This window comes from Urocitellus parryii, chromosome 11 (genome assembly GCF_045843805.1).
Source record: "Urocitellus parryii isolate mUroPar1 chromosome 11, mUroPar1.hap1, whole genome shotgun sequence".
NCBI lineage: Eukaryota > Metazoa > Chordata > Mammalia > Rodentia > Sciuridae > Urocitellus > Urocitellus parryii.
The window spans coordinates 123373397-123391417 of NC_135541.1; the positions used below are offsets into that span (position 1 = coordinate 123373397).

Genomic DNA, 18021 nt, shown 5'->3' on the forward strand with positions numbered 1-18021 from the left:
GATATTATTACATGATCTAGGTAAATCTGCATCTGTACAATCAGACGAATGATAAATCATACTTCATTTATGCAAAAATGTGTCAAATGCATTCTACTGGCATGTCTAGCTAATTAGAACAAATAAAGATATTTCTAAAAGATAGATATTATTAATGTTATTTTATTAAATATGAATTACTAAATGTTTCCATTTTATATGTTGTACATTAATATAAATTTCTTCATTTGATTACAACTAAAATTATTTAAGAAATAGAAAAACCCTTTAAACCATGTTAAACCTCAGTTATTCATAATCCTAGTTTACTTAACTCACTTTTTTTTGTTTTTTAATCAACTACAGATAATCACTATCTGTCGGAGACCAGCTCCAACAGGAGGTCTCAGGAGACAAACGGATGGTGAGGAGTCGGCGAAAGGGGGGGGGGTGGAGAAACAACACAGACACCAAAGTGAAGGTGCTGATCCCAATCTTTACTTGTGAAGTTGATCATATATACTTTTCATTTTGGCAGGCTCACAGTACTTTGTGGTTACAAAACAAAATATTACGTAGCTACAATTAGAATAGAAGAATGTATCTTGGCTTATGCATAAGCAAGCATTTGTACTTTCAGTTAGAGTTTTGCTTTGAGCTGTTTCTGCTTAGTTAACTTTTAATAATAGTTAGAAATGTCCCAACTATTGGCCTATACCTTGACTATTGTTTCTTGACTTACTGACTGGAACTGGTGCCATGGTTACGGCAAGTGGTTCACTTGTTATTAATTTTAATCAAACAAGAGCAAGAGCACAAACCATTGTGCACAGGAACAAGAACAAGTTGCCCAGTACCAAGCACTAACCTGTCTTCTTAACATTAATTCTTCTTCTCTAGATTTTAATTTAATTTCTCAAAAACTTCCTTGACAGGAATACAGGGAGTTTTTCATTAGACATTAACAATTTACGCTCCACAGCTGAATCATTGCATTTAGAGCAAACAGATCTATGCTTTAGAAGTAGTTGCATTAATTGGGAAAGTCACGTTTTTTCCTTCATACTTAATGGTCATATGAGAAGTCGCAACTAGACTTATTAAAGGAATACAAAAACAAACCAGCCCATTCCCAGAAAGATGCTGTGCTCCTCCAGAGGATGGACGCCTGGCGCCATCCACCTCAGTAGGGCCTTGCCGTTGCCCGAGTCAGGGGAGGGGCGCAGCAACTCTCTCTAGCAAACGGATAAAAATTAAAGTTAAAAAACGATTAATGTTCAGAGTATGGTAAAGGATCTAATTTTAAAAGCCTATGATTACAGTGACTTGGAAAAACATTTTTGGGGGGTCACAGGTCATCGAATATAGATTGGTAGGAATGTCCTTTTCCACCCTCTCATCAGGGATTCCATGTCCTGGTTCCGTAGGGTTCTGTCACCTTCCAGGGTCTCCCTCGACTTCACACAGCTGGGGGAACCTGGGAAAAAGTCTGTCTTGGGGGGAGGAAAACTTGCTCCTGGGCTCGGAGAGGATCTTCATGACCCCTGGGCACGCTCCTGGGGCAGAGCGCGTTTCTGTGACACCCGCCACCTGTATTGACTCTGGACAGGGAAACCCTGCCTGGGCCCAGGAGAGGTCAGAAACACGGATGCCCACCATCCTCCGAAGCCTGCCACAGTCCACTCTCTTCTTCATTAAGGATATTTTCTCCCTTCTTTTCGTGAAGAAGTCTGCACATGGGATGAAACAGTTTTCATCCACCTTCTCACGTCCGGGACCTCTGAGTGACATGTGGTCGTCTCCAGACCCTCACAGACCAGGCCTTTTTGGACCAAAAATATTTTGATATTAAAAAAAAAAGGCAAACTTCCAGGTGTAGTGGCACATGCCTGTAACCCCAGTGGCTTGGGAGGCTGAGGCAGGAGGATCGTGAGTCGCCAGCCTCAGCTGCCTTAGCAAGGCCCTAAGCATCGCAGCAAGACACTGCCTCTAAATAAAATATTTAAAAAGGGGGAAAGGGAGGTGGCTCAGTGGTTGAGCAGCCCTGGATTCAATCTCCAGTACCCCCCCCCCCAAAAAAAAAGAAAACAAAAAAAGACAAACTATCCCTGTCTCGTTACGAATGCCACATGTCACAGTGGAACAAGGCAGGAAACCTCAGGAAGGACTTCCGTGAGGACAGAGGAGTCAGTCTGGACCCCACCTGCTGTGTGTTAGGAAGCCCACTCTCCCTGACTCTGCTCCCCATCAGGCACTCCCTGGTTCCCTTGCACTTTGTCCTGAGTCCAGAGCTTTCTCTCTGCTCATTAACCTCCATGGCCACTCGCGTATCTGCTCAAGGATCCAAAGTCGACCCTTGGCCAGGACGTACTTCTTAAATGCTCAGAAGTCTTTACTGAAGCTTCCCCGTCCTGTAATCCACACTGGCATGTTGGGTGAAGACCCGGAGTTAGGATACATGGTCTTTTCGTCGCATCATTTTCCAGACAGGGGAGAGTGCCACCAGGACCTGGCGAGAGGACTGCGTATCTGGGAGGGGTAAGAAGGCAGCTCTGTGGGGGCATCATCGTGAATGTTAGGAGAGTTGTGTTTCCCAAACTCAGCGTCTCGATTTTTTCCTCCTTCTAACACCCGTTTATCTTGTATTTCCTTTGCAGTATTTTTCTTCATTATGACTGAAAACAACTGACTAAAATATTAGATTGGCTTTAGGTAAAAATCACCGTTAGATAATAGCATTGATAGTCAAGTTACAAATTATTTTAATATTGATTAACACATTTATCAAAATTATGACTGTCAACTGAAAATACTCTTGCTGCATAAGAGCTGACATCTTCTAGTGTAGAAATTTCTGTCTACATACTTTCTCTATCCTCAAAAAATATTTATACATGAGTCTAAACCACTCCTGTAACTCTTCCTCTGTAAGGGCAGAAGCTCTCAAAAACAGAAATATCTGGGCAAGGGGCTGAGACTGATCAAATTCTGTTAAATGCATATACAAATATGGCATAATAATTCCAATATTATGTATAATGTATTACATTATTATTATTATTATTAAAATAAAATTAAAATATGATAGCTTCAAAAATTAGGAATATCTGAAAAGCATAATATGTTTTGTTATGGTTTGGATGCGAGGCATTCCTCAAAATCTCCTGTTAATGCAGGAGTGCTCAGAGGTGGAGTGATTGGATTCTGAGAGCTGTAACCTCATCAGTCCATGCTGGTTTGAACGCACGGACGGTTGGTAACTGTAGGCAGGTGGAGCCTGGCTGGAGGACACAGGTCACTGGGGGAAAGCCCTGGCAGGGTTCATTTCCCGTTGCCCTATCCCCCCACCCTCTTTCTCTCTGCTTCCTGACCCCACCAGGAGCCGAGCAGCTCTCCTCTAACATGGGGCCCAGAGCAATGGACTCAGCCCGTTGTGGACTGAACCTCTAAACCTGTGAGCCCAAGTCCACGTCTCCTCCTCAGGTTGTTCTGGCCATTTTTGTTTAGTCACAGCGACTCAAAGCTGACTGAAACAGGAATGGATTCCATTTGGTAGAACATTGTGGGTACTTAGTAAATTTCATGAACAAATGGATGAAAGAAAGTCTAGAGTTGGAAAATCTTCTAATTCTTCAGTTGTCATAGGCATCCAAACTTCCAGGAGAAGCCGATTCTCCAATCCTGAGCCTTTGCCCCAGCGTAGCAGCATGACCGCCTGAACCCTTGAGTCATTTCAGACAGCAGGGGCGTTAATTAAGAAATCATAGTCCAGCCTCGCGTTGGTAGATCCGCTTCTCTATGATAATCCTACAAATGGCTACTCTCTGTGGCTGCCACTCTTCAAATTTGATTTTCAATCACATCAGAAAGTCAAGTGAAAAAAAATTTTTGGTATTCTCTACCCCACGGCAAATGTCAGGGTATGAGATCAAGCAGTTGTCTTGGAAGAGCGTCTGCTTTGTTTTCTAGAACACTTGCTTTTAAGGGACATAATCGTGATGATTTCTTCTGATGACAACCCAGAACTTAAAGGCCAGGTCATTTATTACCAACACATGCTGTTTTATAAAAGGGCAATTTTCTTGGAATGATTGCATAAGGATGGAGAGGATGTATACAGTTTGTAGAACAATTTACTAAAAGAGGAAAAAAACTGTCAAAATAAAGGAAGGGGAGCCACTCATTATCGCAATCATCAATTTGAGCTATCAAAGCATATCCTTGTCAATTAGAAAACTTCCCAGCTCTTTATATGTCCACTGACTTCTCTTACTTCTACCAACACCTTCCTTTAGACTTTCCTGAGCTTGGAAAGGCAGGTACAGTGCAGACTTTTCTGCTACAACCTGTACTTCTATCCAGAAAACTCAAGCAGAAAGCTCGGAGCGGGTGGGTGATCCGCACTGAGCGTATGTGGGGTTGGTGGTTTCCTTCACGCCTGGTGCTCTGTGGTTCTTACATTCATCCCTTTTTTGAAGCTGCCCAGCCTGTTCAAAGGTATGAGCCCCTCTGTAAATATCAGATTTCTGCATTAAAAAAAAAAATGACAAATTCTTAATACCTGTGAGGGATAGAATATGCAAATGGCTAAAAAATGAGCTCTTTTTTTGTAATTTGATCTTATCTGTCAAATCTTCAGTAGCTACATAGTGTTCTTTCCACTTGCCCCTTCTCCAAAGTATAGCGACCTTGGCAAGACTATTTTTATTGATAGTAACTTGTGAAGTTGTAGTTTGTGATGTGGGTCCTTCCCATCTCCAGGCTTCATATGTTATCTTGCCCCAAGGCCAATGTCACTGGGCCCAAAGAAGAGACCGCCATACTTTTGTAAATCTAGGCACATGGAAGTTGTTATTCTAGATCGGCAGTTCCCAAAGTAGGATGTGCAGATTTTCAGGGGTCTTTAAGATGCCTATCAGGGAGTCTCTGATGTCAAAATTGATAACAAAATAATAAGAAGGCAGTTTGTCTTTTCATTTTATTAATACTGCACAGATTGTTCTGTATAAATGAAGGAAGGGTAAATCCCTGGGACTTTAGCAAGAACCAAGGCAGTGGCACCAAACTGTATTGGCAAACACTGCAACAAGTTATTTCATCTCTATGTGATTTACAAATCACAGCAAGCCTTACAGGAAGCATTCAAGTGATCGAGATGATTCACTTTGTCATCACATGCTCAACAATTACCTTCAACTTCGGGAACATGGAATTCTAGTGCACACATCACCTTTTGAAGACTCTGCATCGTTGCAAGTCAGCTGCCTGCTGGTGTGCAGAATCCTGCTGGACAGTGATGGCTGGTTGAGCTAGCAACTGCAACAAGATGCTGAGGGTGACAGGGTTGGTGACCTTAAGGCCTCAGGGCATGTTCCTGGAGCCCCAGAGCCAGGGACTGACCAATTGAAACATCCTCATGGCTAGGGTGTCTCCTGCACAACGCAGACCCTGAGACCCCCAGTACACTGTGTCTCCCTCAGTCATGGGGTTAAGATGCACTATGTTTACCTGGTCAAATCCAGGACTAAAAGCTCCCCAAGAATAAATGAGAAACAGAGCGTGTAGAGGAGAGTACATAAATACACAACCACGGAGTCCATTCGAGATTTCCAATTGCTCAGCCACGGCGGGACTCTGACCTCCACAATCCAGATACACGGGTTTGTATTGACCTTGGCCTCAGCATTCCTTCCCATCACTGGGCAGTTATCTTTCTTTCTTTCTTTCTTTCTTTCTTTCTTTCTTTCTTTCTTTCTTTCTTTCTTTCTTTTTTATCTCAATAGAGCATGCGTTTCAGAACACACCAGACTGGATTCCTCCAAATCAGAGCATAAGAAAGAGATTTATGTGCAGATAGTCTCTTTGGGAACATAATCTTAGGGAGGAGGAATATGGGATTAAGGAAGGTAGAAACCAAGCAAAAGAAAATATTGGTAAAGAATAGGTGACTAAGTAGGTAGCCACCAAGGAGGGCAACTGGAAATTTTTCTTGTTGTTCGTTATGGTACCAGGGATTGAACTCAGGGGCACTTAATCTCTGAGCCACATACCCAGCCCTTTTTATTGTTTATTTTGAGACTGAGTCTCACTAAGTTGCTTAGGGTCTTGCTAAGTTGCTGAGGCTGGCTTTGAACTTGCAATCCTCCAGGCAGCTGAAATTTGATCCTCAGAACCCACTGTGAAAACAGGAAAATTATGTCATTCAAGGGTTATCCTGGGAATGAAAGAGGGAAACATCATCTATTAGTTAATATCTTCCACAGGCAAAATATGGCCACTGGTGTTGACCGATTTGGACTTCCAGCTTGCATATCCACAGCGCATTGAAGATTCCTACAGACTGTGGCATCAGAAAGACTTTGGGTCTGCAAAAAAAGAGAAGAGCCACACACAGCCCTTGAGAACAGATCATTTAGCTATAACAGGTACAAGAACAAGGTCCAAAAGATTTTTGGACAGTGCCCAGGAGGTATCCAGTACCATTCACAAACAAGTCCTAAGAAAGTCCCAGGAAAATGAAATTGGAAAAAAACAAAACCAGCAGCCTCCTCCACCAGAGAAGAGAGGCAGCGGGGAAGACCCAAGTACCAGGGGTGTGGGACTTCATTCCACAAGCTGCCGGGTCACCCTCTCTGAACTGAGACCAGATTCGTGGGCACACCTGACACTGCTCAGGAAAGACAGAGATTCTTGGGAGGACAGAAAGAGCCTGACACCCAGCCACTGAGTGTGCCTGACCAAACGGACAGGAATGACAGGGTGGGTCCAGGTCGGGAGCTCCAGACCCTGACGGCACCAGGCTGTGCTGGGGTGAGTGAGGCACCAGAGGGAAGGGCAGGAGGGTGTGCACCCAGGGAAGGGACACAGGAGTCGAGGGTGAACAGGGGGGCAAGCTGAGGTCAGCTAGAGAGGGACATGGTGCCCCCACCAACGGTCCCAGGAAGGTCTCAGATCAATGAAGCAGGACGGAGGAGCAGGAGCAGTGGGTACGAAACCTGGTGGAATGACCAGGGTTCCCTGCATCTGGGGCTAAAGGAGGAGGTTTGGGAGAGAAAAAAGAACCGGAACCTCACTCAAAGAAAAGCCAGGGTGACCTCAGAGCCTGGGCTTAGTGTGACATTGGCCCTGGCATCGCCCCCAGGGGGTGGCTTCTCAGACACTAACAGAGAAGGGAGGGGATGGGAAGGCCGTGGGGCACCTGCTCCTCGATGGACCCTCTCAGCTCGCACTATGAGGCCCGTCCAACAGGGCAGCCCTAGGCTCTCAGCCGTTCCCTAGTGTGTCTGCATCTCATGCTTTTCTGCTTTCTCCTTCTCCTTATTCTCTCTCTCTCTCTCTCTCTCTCTAGTCACCTCTCCTTCCTTCCGTCCTTTCTGTCTGCTTCCACTGTTCTTCCTAGACCTACAAGTCTATTTTGCAAAAATAAGAACTGTCCCTTGGCTGAGTCCGTACCCTGACCAGGCAGGCTGAGGACAAAGAATGACTTCTGGCTTTGGGAACAGGTGGAAGGAGCGGACGGTGGTGGCCAGACCGAGGGTATCCAGTTGATGGGAGGTCACACTGCGGTCCGGTGATGGGAGGGAGAAACTATCCACAGACCCGAGCTCGGAGGACGTTTGGACTTCCTGCAGACCACGCCCAGTAAGAGACTGGGTATCAGGGCAACTGGGAGTGAGTGACCTCCAATTCCTCCTTTTGTGAGGAGAGGAAACTCTTTTTTATTCCTTTGTCATCCCAGGAAAGAAAGACACCCTAAGAGGCAGGGTCTTCAGGCCTGTGCCACCACGTCAGGAAGAGCCTATCAATCCCGACCGCCCATTGCCAAGGGCATCTCTACTCTCCCTGGTCAACATGGCATCTTAAGGTCTCCAAAATGAAAATCACTCATTTCCAAAAGAGACATTTGGCCCTTTAATTTCTTATTGATGACTTAGAACCACGGAGAGATTGAAAACCAGATGATTCACTTGCTCTGCACCACCCCATGCCCTACCTGAAGAACCAGAAAAGCCTATTAATATCCGCACATCCACTGCAAGCACAGAGAAGCCCAATAGGATTAATCTGGGCTAAAGACGAGGGCTGTGGTCGAGAAGCATGACTGTTCCTGGTCCTGGCAGACCGAGAACTCCCTTCCATTTTGATAGGTTACCCCGCAAGAAGCCTGTTGCCCACAGCAACCATACCACAAAAGATGGACAATGGGGACATGCCCAGGTGACATCACTGTCAGAGGGTAAGCGCTGGAAAAAAAGAAAAAAGTTGATCCAGAGATCTCCATCACTAAGCTGGAATGAAGACGGAGCAGTTTAAAAAAAAAATCCTACTTCCTTAGGATAGGGCTTGTTTTCCGTATAAAAAGCGAGTCAAACAGAGACTCCACACGCCAGACCTGAGAGTCCAGAGAGCTTGAACTTCCCTGCGCACCAGGTGAGTCTTCCTGGTGGACCTCCTTAATATTCTCCTATCAGTACTTTCAGTTGATTGGGATCTACTTGCCATGTTAGGATTCGTCTATTTTAAAAGTGATGGCAACTTTGTTTGGGGCGACTTTACGATTGTTTTTTGAACTTCCCACTCCAATTCCAGCTGTGGAGCTAAAGATCAGACAGGGGGAGTGATCTGTGTAAAGATTTGTTAGCAGGGGGCTATGCCTATGTCAAGGGCACTTTGGGTGACTTTTCATTCTTCCTCTCATAGTTTTGAGGATTTTTAATATGGAAAGTGTCATATTGGCAATGTGGCTATCCGTAAGGAAAGCATTCCTTTACCCCACGACTGTATGATCCCTCAGAAAACAGACACACGGCACAATTTGTAACCACTAAAAGGGAGGACAGGGCTCTGCTGGGGGGACAGGAGGAAGGCCAGCTGGACTCGGGGAGAGGCCTGGGGAGGACACAGGGACAAGCAGCCAGGCAGTGGGAAGCCTTCCAGAAACCACCGCACAGGGGACGGTGTGCACAGAGGCTCCCGGGGTCATGGAGGCCCAGGGGAGGTCCCCCCAGAGCTTCCCTGGGAGAGCCGGGGCACTCTGCAGGGTGGACGTGAGTGGGGACACGCCACATCTTTCCAGACTTTTGAAAACCTGGGGCCTTCCATCAATCCTAGGAAGCTGCTCTGTGCTGAGTGGTCTGAGTTCAGTTTCTGGGTCACGTGGAGGTTTCTGGATGCTCCAGGCAGAGAGGAAGCAGAGGAGGGCTCCAGTCTCCTGGGACTCAGCCAGTCACTTTGACTTTGACCTTGACAGTGTGCAGGGACCCTAAAGCCTCCTCTGATCTCAAATTCACAGAAACAGAGAGAAAAGGGAGACTCTCCCTTATGAAGAGGTGCCCAGTGAGAGCCATGGCCATCAAACAGAGCTTCTTCCTGGCTTCTCCAAACTAAGTCACTTTTCTGCCTCCAGGTCCAGCCTCCCCTGAAGCATGAGCTCCTACCAGCAGAAGCAGCCCTTTGTCCCACCCCCTCAACTGCAGGAGCAGCAAGTGAAGCAGCCCTGCCAGCCTCCCCCCAAAGGAGAGCCGTGCCACCCAAATGTCCCTCAGCCTGGGAACACCAAGACTCCAGAGCCAGGCTGCACCGTGGTCCCTCAACCAGGGTACACCAAGGTCCCTGAGCCAGGCTACACGGTGGCCCCTCAGCCAGGCTGCACCGTGGCCCCTCAGCCAGGCTGCACCGTGGCCCCTCAGCCTGGCTACACCGTGGCCCCTCAGCCAGGCTGCACTGTGGCTCCACAGCCAGGCTGCACCGTGGCCCCTCAACCAGGGTACACCAAGGTCCCTGAGCCAGGCTACACCAAGGTCCCTGAGCCAGGCTGCACCGTGGCTCCTCAGCCAGGCTGCACCGTGGCCCCTCAGCCAGGCTGCACCATCGCTCCTCAGCCAGGCTGCACTGTGGCTCCACAGCCAGGCCACACCGTGGTCCCTGAGCCTTTCCCCTCAAAAGTGGCTCCAGGCCCAGCTCAGCAGAAGACCAAGCAGAAGTGAAGCCGTCCAGAGCCGGGCTCTTCAGGAGTTGAGCACCCCCTGATGAACACCCTCTTCCCCTCTGCCTGTCTCAACTTTCAATAGATCTCATAATCAACATGTTGTCACCCTGACTCCTTATTTGTATCCTAAAATCATGCACCCAAACCTTCCCTTGCATAAACTCTCAGGAAGTGTGTGTAAGCCTTTAAGAAACTCTTAGTGCCTTTGCTGGTCTTTAGTTGCTGAGAGTTCATCTGAGTAGTTTTTCCTGATGGAAGGAACTGCGTGTTTCCTGCTCTGTCCCCTTAAATCACTTGTCTCTCCACCTCGGCTGTGCGTCAGGGCTCAGCCTGCCCCTGCCTCGGTCTCCCATATGAGTCACGACATATCACGGGGAAGGACTGGTGTCCATGCCACCTATTTAATCTTGGCACCGGATTCTTTCATGAGGCCTTGGGGGATACACTTCAAGGGCATTTCTGGGAGATCAATGAGGCGTTGTATAACGGCAACCGGAAGCTCTCACTTTGGGGAGCCACAGCTAGAACAAAGATGGCTTCTTACTTGGGACTGAGTCACACTGGAGTTCCATGGTGCCTCCTCCAAGCTCCTCAGTATTCTGCCAACACGTCGCCTGTCTATTCCAAGGAAAATTTCCTTCCACACATTGGAACTTAGTAACCTGTTTTCCTTCACTCATTTTACATTCCAGATACCCTGAGCCATATAGATACTCAGGAAGAGACATAGTCTTTGTAAATAATCACACATCACATAATCACCCACTCACGCTCCATCTCCATGAGAACAGACAATAGGATCTTTTGCTCGATAGCTACCATGTGCATAGAGACCTAACCCTGCTCAGGAAGATGGAGAAGAGCACAGAGTGCCTCCCGTGGGGAATCGGCAGTCCTCTGCAGGAGATGTGAACCTCACATTCTTTTCATACACACAAATATACAACTACATGTCCTTACAAACACACTTCCCATAGTTTCTCTCCCAAAACGACCCTCGGAAATCTTTCTAATGAAGTAATTATTTTCAAAGGGATGACCAGTAGAAATGGATATTATCAAAAACCAAACCAGCACAAGAAGCAAAATCAATAGTCAATAAATGGAAAGGCATCAACTAAAAAGCTTCTTCATAGCAAAGGAAACAAGAGCGTTAAGAGAGCTTATAGAGTGTGGGGGAGTCTCTGCCACCTGCACCTCAGATAGGGCATTAAGTTCCAGGACATATAGAGAATTAAAAAAAAACTTAACACCAAATAAACAAATAGACCAATCAATAAATGGGCAAAGAAACTGAAGAGACACTTTTCAAAAGAAGAAATATGATGGTCAACACATATATGTAAAAGGTTCACCATCTCTAGCAGTTAGAGAAATGCAAATTAAAGCTTCACTGAGATTTCATATGACTTCACTCAGAATGGCGATTAATCAGAATACAAGTAAGCCAGGCTCATGCCTGTCATCACAGTGGCTCAGGGGGCTGGGGTAGGATCCCGAGTTCAAAGCCAGCTTCAGCAACTTAGAGAGGCCCTGGGCAACTCAGCAAAGCCCTATCTCTAAATAAAATATAAAGAAAGAGCTGGGGATGTGGCTCAGAGGTTAAGTGCCCCATACCAAAAAAAAAAAAAAAAGAAGTAGAAATGAATGTTGACAAATATATGGGGAAAAGGTCCATTCATACATTTCTGGTGGGACTGCAAATTGGAGCAACCACTTTGAAAAGCAGAATGGAGATTCCTGAAAAAACTAGGAATAAAACCACCATTTGACCCAGCTGTCCCTCTCCTTGGTCTATACCCAAAGGACTTAAAATCAGCAAACTACAGGGACACAGCCACATCAATGTTCAATTCACAATAGCTACACTGTGGAACCAACCTAGGTGCCCTTCAACAGATAAATGGATAAAGAAAATGTAGTATATATAAACAATGGAATATTACTCAGCCTCAAAGAAGAATTAAATTATGGCATTTGCCAGTAAATGGATGGAACTAGAGAATATTATGCTAAGCAAAATAAGCCAATCCCAAAGAGCTAAAGGCTGAATGCCTTCTCTGATATGTGGATGCTAATTCAAATGAGGGAGTGGGTAAGGAAGAATAGAAGTACTCTAGATCATATAGAGGGGAGTCAAGGAGGAGGGGATATGGGGGTAGAAAGGATAATAGAGTGAATCTGACATTACTACCCTATGTGCATATGATTACATGACCCATGTAACTCTACATCACGTACAACCAGAAGAATGAGAAGTTATACTCCATTATGGCTGATGTATCAAAAATGTGTTCTACTGTCATGCATAACTAATTAGAGCAAATGAAAAATAAAAGAAGAATGACTTTATGACATTCGCCTTAAATGGCTGGATCTGGAGACCGTCATGCTAAGTGACATAAGCTAGTCCTTCTGTCCTTGTGGCCACTGCTTTAGTCACTGGATAAACAGACGTCCTTCCACTGGGGAGTCTCTCCGTTGGATTGGAGAGACAGCCCTGTCCTGTGGAGCTCAGTCTTCTAAAGGCTACAGGACACCTCTTTCCAAAGGGTGTTGCAGGTACAGCTAGGGAGGAGCAGGTGGTTTTCACTGTCGTGAGCCTTGCTGCCTTTGATATGTAGGGAGCATGAGGTTGGGGAAGGGTCAGGCTCAAGCGGTCCCCAAGCTAGGAGGGGTCTGTGTTCAAAGAATGTGGTGCCGACATCCTGCATCATTCAGTGAAGGTGAAACCGCTCAGCAGAGATGAAATGACCCTCGCCATGTGGCATGGACCCAGAGTCCACAGGGAAGCCCTAAGCAGGACAGGGAAGATGGGATCCAGGATGCGCACCTGGTGTGGGACGCGCAAGGCTGTTGGATGCAGCCCGTTGAAAGCTGTGTCTGTTAATGCATCAAGGGCCAGTGGAGGCCTCGTGAGAGCCAGGCCAGCCATTTGGTTCTGGGGAGGTGTGGGGGGGGGCAGGTTGGGGAGTGGTGGACATAAAACTGGAATAGGAGAACAGGAAGAGAAGCAAGCAAATTAAGTAGGGAAATGGAGAAAGCCAGTTGGGACAAGATTTCACAGCCATGTCCACCAGAGAGCTCTCCTGAGTCAGAAGTAAGGAGGCAACGCCCGCAGCCCAGTGGGACACCCACGCGAAACTCCCCGTTCTCCGTGGGAACTGCCTATGGAACTGCTCTCCTCTAGACCCCCTGGGGACTCCCGGTCCTGCTCGCATACAGGAAAGAGCAGGTGAGGAAGCCGACTATAGTCACAAGAAGAAACTAAATATGAACTTCTTTACCTGCACAAGCTGAGGTCGGCAGGCAGGTTGTGGACCGCGATTCAGCACGCAGCGGTGGTCTGTGCCTGGGATTCCTCGTGTGAAAAACAGCCCCTGCCCTCGACTGCTGACTCGGTAGTTGGTATTCTCTTGTCATTGCAAAGAAAGTGGCCGGGGGAAGAGAAAGAGCTCTGTCAGGGAGCGTTCACCCCTGGCCAGGTACAGGGTAACTTGGGGGACAATGTTGAAGTCAAAGGGGAGACTAGTCTGTGAGGGAGGGAGGGGGGGAGTGTTATTGGGGTTTAGAGTTGAACCGTGGTGTTATGTGCAACCACCAAAATGTCTTAAGACTCTTGCTCCCACCTTTGGGTTGCTGGCCTGGAAATTGCTTCAGAGCCTCCAGAAGGTTCTGGACAAACACTTTCCCTCTAGCTCATCAATAGGTTGTGCTGCTTTGATGTTTTAAACATATGAAGAAGTATTCTAAATAAATGCAGCAATTTATGGGATAGACAATGGCTGAAATCTAGAGCTATTCAAAGAATAAAAGAATACATTTTACTCAACAAACATAGTCACTGTTTATGCTTTGCTATATTTACTGCTATTTTTATTGTGCAAAGATGTGATTATGTCTTATATGCCATAATATTTTATATGATCTTAATATTATCCAAATATTTTTGCATATAACTTATCAGACTTTTGCGGTATATTGTAGCACTTAGATTCATAGTAACTATTGCAGCACTTAGATACATAATAACTTTGTCAATTTTCTCTGTTGGGAACACATGCTGTTTCCCTCCCATTTTTTAAATGACATAAAATGCTAAAATGATCACCCTAACAAATAAATAATTTGTACAGGAATGACTATTACCCTGTGGAATTCAGGTGCATGCAGATATCGAAGGATTTTGATTCATTTTGCTTTTGACTTCACACCACCAACATCTATGTATCACTTGCCAGAGTCCCCACCCGGCCTGCCCCTTTAAGTTAAGGTGACTCCTCCTAGAGACATTAGTGACATTTTCCATCATGCTAATGAGCGGTAATTTGAAGTCATCTCAATGTGAGCATACCTTACAGACCCAAGTGATGTCATTCTCTCCTGCTGGTCTGACAACTACTCAACTTGCAAAAACTTTTTAGACTGTGTTTGTCTTTGGTCTGAGCTCTTTCCAAGCTCACCTGTCACACAGGTCTCCTGTCTCCTGCCTCACACCTCTTTGGCATTTCAGACCATCCATGTTGTCATGGAATGGGGTTCACTCCCAGTGACCTCTGCAGCCCCTCTGGAAACCCCGATTGGCCGACCTGGTCAAAGAGCCTCTGAAACCCGCTGGTCACCACGGCGGGGGGCGGGGGGGGGCAGCAGGAACACAGGGCCCCAGAGGAGAAGCCGGAAGCTGAGAGTCAGAAGAGCTGGGCTCCAGGGTGATTCAGAAACAGGACTTCTGGGGGCCTCGAGATAATTCTCTTCCCCTTTCTAGATACTCGTCTATCTGAAAAAAAAATGAGTGGACTGGACTAAGTCCTCTAATTTCCCTAAAATTTTTGTTGTCATGACCTGTCCACCCTGTTTCATGATGGATTTTGATCTATCTTGTTAGTCTTTCTTCTTCTGAAAGCTGCTTGAACTTTTTGGTCTTTTATTTGATACATTTGTTTTTATGTTTTATTTAGAGAAGTACCGTGTGTGTGTGTGTGTGTGTGTGTGTGTGTGTGTGTGTGTAGAGGGGGAGAGGGAGAGAGAGGGATGGAGAGAGAAGATGGGATGGGGTAACAGCAGCTGCCTCCTAGGGCAGGCACTGTGGATTCCACTCTCCTTCTTCCTGCTATAGTAAGTGTCTTCATGGTGGGAACTCGATAAAAGAAGACTGACTAAGGTGACCCAGTCAGAGTGTGTCTGTGTGACTTGGGAGATCTGAGTGTGGAGGTGTCTGTGTGTGTCCATCTCTGGGTATGGGAGTCTGTTGTAAGCATGTGGCAGTGTGGCTGTGAGAATGTGGTTTCATGCAGAGGGGACAAAAAGGAAAGGTGAATGACGACAAATAATCAGGTTGGAATATATACCAGCACTATTTTGTAATTATTTTTTTAAAAAGAAGAAGGACTGGGGCTGGGGATGTGGCTCAAGCGGTAGCGCGCTCGCCTGGCATGCGTGCGGCCCGGGTTCGATCCTCAGCACCACATACCAACAAAGATGTTGTGTCCGCCGAGAACTAAAAAATAAATATTAAAATTCTCTCTCTCTCTCTCTCTCTCTCTCTCTCTCTCTCTCTCTCTCTTTCTCTCAGGAGGAGGAGGAGGAGGAGGAGGAGGAGGAGGAGGACAATTTGGAGGCAAGGACTCAGAGTCAGAGATGGCTTGAAGCAGGTGCCACATACACTTAGGTGAAAGAAGAAAGCCCTGCTCTATCTGTAGCTTCTGAAAGTAAAGAAGGCTGGGTGGCCCTGACCACCCTCTTACTGCCAACCCGCGAGTACCCTGTATCTAAGAACACCCCCCTACTCTGCTCTCAGCGCCAGGCTCAGCCACGTTCGAACTGTCACGAGCCGTCTGTGGGCTGTGTGTGGACTGTGTTGTGCACTGTAGCCTCCTGAGGGGATAAGTCTGGCACTGGGAACTCCTTGGGGCACTCCCCACAGGACTGACCCCCTGATGCAGGTGAACTTCCCCCTCAAGCTCTGCCTAAGATCCCACACAGCACCTGACACGGGTGTGACCTGCCAAGATGTCACTCAACCTGCTGACTGCAAGTCATCACAAAGCAAGACTCTGCCCTTGAAACCTTACCCCTGGCTTTGATGTACCCCCTTAAATAAACCACCAGAGCCATTTTGTCTTTGTCTAGTTCAAGAGCCCATGTGGACTAGATCTATCAGGGGCTTCGCTTTTGTAAATATATTTCTGAGTGTTTGTGTTTTGTTACTTGTTAACCATTTGAGATATTAAGATTTAGGGTGGATTAATTATTTGAGACGTTAAGATTTAGGGTGGTCATTTAGGGTGGCTTGGATTTCTCTGGGCAGACGGATCCTCCAATCAGTCGCTGGCCATCTTCCCCCTGAAATCTGACCACAGCCTTTACTGGACTAGGTCCTGCTTCGTGCGTAGAGGGTATGGAAGGTTGGATCATCCACAGACACACACAGCCAGTCGTGGAGTTAAAAGTGATTTAATGAGGGCAGAACAGGGAAGAGTCCCTTGATCCCTCCCAACGTCCCTCTTCAGATTAACCCTGAGCCCCTGGAAGACCTACTCATCCAGTGAGACTTGCAGTCACCTTCAGAGACTCAGGAACCTTCCATAGTTGAGTGTGAGGGATATCTTTTTGGGGGGTTCAAAGAGGGAGGGATGATGACTCTTGTTAATCGTAAGGTCAACAGAAAAATGGGACTCCTGAGCAAAACGGAAAAGGGACATCCAGTGGTCGCCTCTTCAAGGTGTGGCTGTGACCAGGTTACTTCTGCTTTGTCTTCTGCTGAGCTGGTGTTGGAGTGACTGTCGAGGGGCAGGGCTCTGGCACCTTGGATTGGCAGGGCTCAGGCACCTTGGGCTGGCAGGGCTCAGGCACCTTGGGTTGGCATGGCTCAGGCACCTTGGGTTGGCATGGCTCAGGCACCTTGGGTTGGCATGGCTCAGGTACCTTGGGTTGGCAAGGCTCAGGCACCTTGGGCTGACAGGGCTCAGGCACCTTGGGCTGGCAGGGCTCAGGCACCTTGGGTTGGCAAGGCTCAGGCACCTTGGTTTGGCAAGGCTCAGGCACCTTGGGCTGGCAGGGCTCAGGCACCTTGGGCTGGCAGGGCTCCTTGGTTTGGGGAACACATGGTTCCTGGGGTGGAGGCTGGCAAGGCTGCTTCACCTGGTGCTGCTGCAGCTGAGGGGGTAGGGTGCAGGGCTGCTTCTGCTGCTCGGAACTCATGCTTCAGTGACGGCTGGGCCTGCAGACAGAAGAGCTGACTCAGTAACTCAATGCAACAGAGACGAAGCCAGGTTCAGTGCCCAGCAGATTCCATTTCAGGACCCTCTAAAGGAGAGAGCCTCTCCTCTCCCCTCCCTGACCCCTACATTTGAAAATGTACTCTGATGGTTTCCGGGACCTCTCAGGAGGGGGAGCGTAAAGGCAGTCTGCTCTGCCCCATTTCAGGGGGGCTCATTCCCCAGCTTCTTCCCCAGACAGGTCGCAGCCCTCCTTGAAAAGTGCCTGAAGAAAGCTGGCTTCGGGGAGACCCAGGGCGGACGGTCTGGGGAGTGGCAGCACTGAAGTGGCTGTCGTCCGTTCATTCCGGATTCTGCTTGGAAAGCTATGAGACTCCATAGTGGGGCTCCATGCTAACCCAAGCCCCTGGGGTTTGGTTCTGGTATGTGCTTGCAGTTTCCTATAAGAATGCACAGTCTCCCTCCCATGTCTGCCTGTCAAATAAATACTCCTCCATCATGGCTCACGCACGTCACAGGCCACCACCCAGAGCTCTTTTTAACCAATGGTCCCCCAACCCCCAGCCCTTCCCTTCCCTGCTTTCCTTAAACTAAATACCGTCTGCCTTGCCTTGCAGCTGTTTATCTGCCTGTATGGCCTTCCATGATAGGTTGTCCGTTTGGTAAGTTCCATACTGGTCTGTTTATCTAACGTGCCTAGCTTCTGTCTTAAATGCAATAGGCGCTCAATAGAGATCCCCGAGATGAGCTAAAATTCCCACAATAAGAATCACATCAGGGAAAACCGTGACGTAGGCCTGAGCCCGAGCCCTTGTCCTGCTGTGAACTTCCTGTGGG

General features: G+C 47.3%; 1 protein-coding gene across 1 annotated transcript; it reads right to left on the minus strand.

Moving 5' to 3' along the window:
• Positions 1–16705: 16705 nt before the first annotated feature.
• Smcp (sperm mitochondria associated cysteine rich protein) lies at positions 16706–17167 on the minus strand. The gene is made up of 2 exons (XM_077791456.1): positions 17036–17167; positions 16706–16843 (listed from the first exon to the last, which is right to left on the minus strand). Exons 1-2 carry the CDS (start codon positions 17165–17167, stop codon positions 16706–16708), a joined length of 270 nt encoding a protein of 89 aa, XP_077647582.1.
• Positions 17168–18021: the final 854 nt, after the last annotated feature.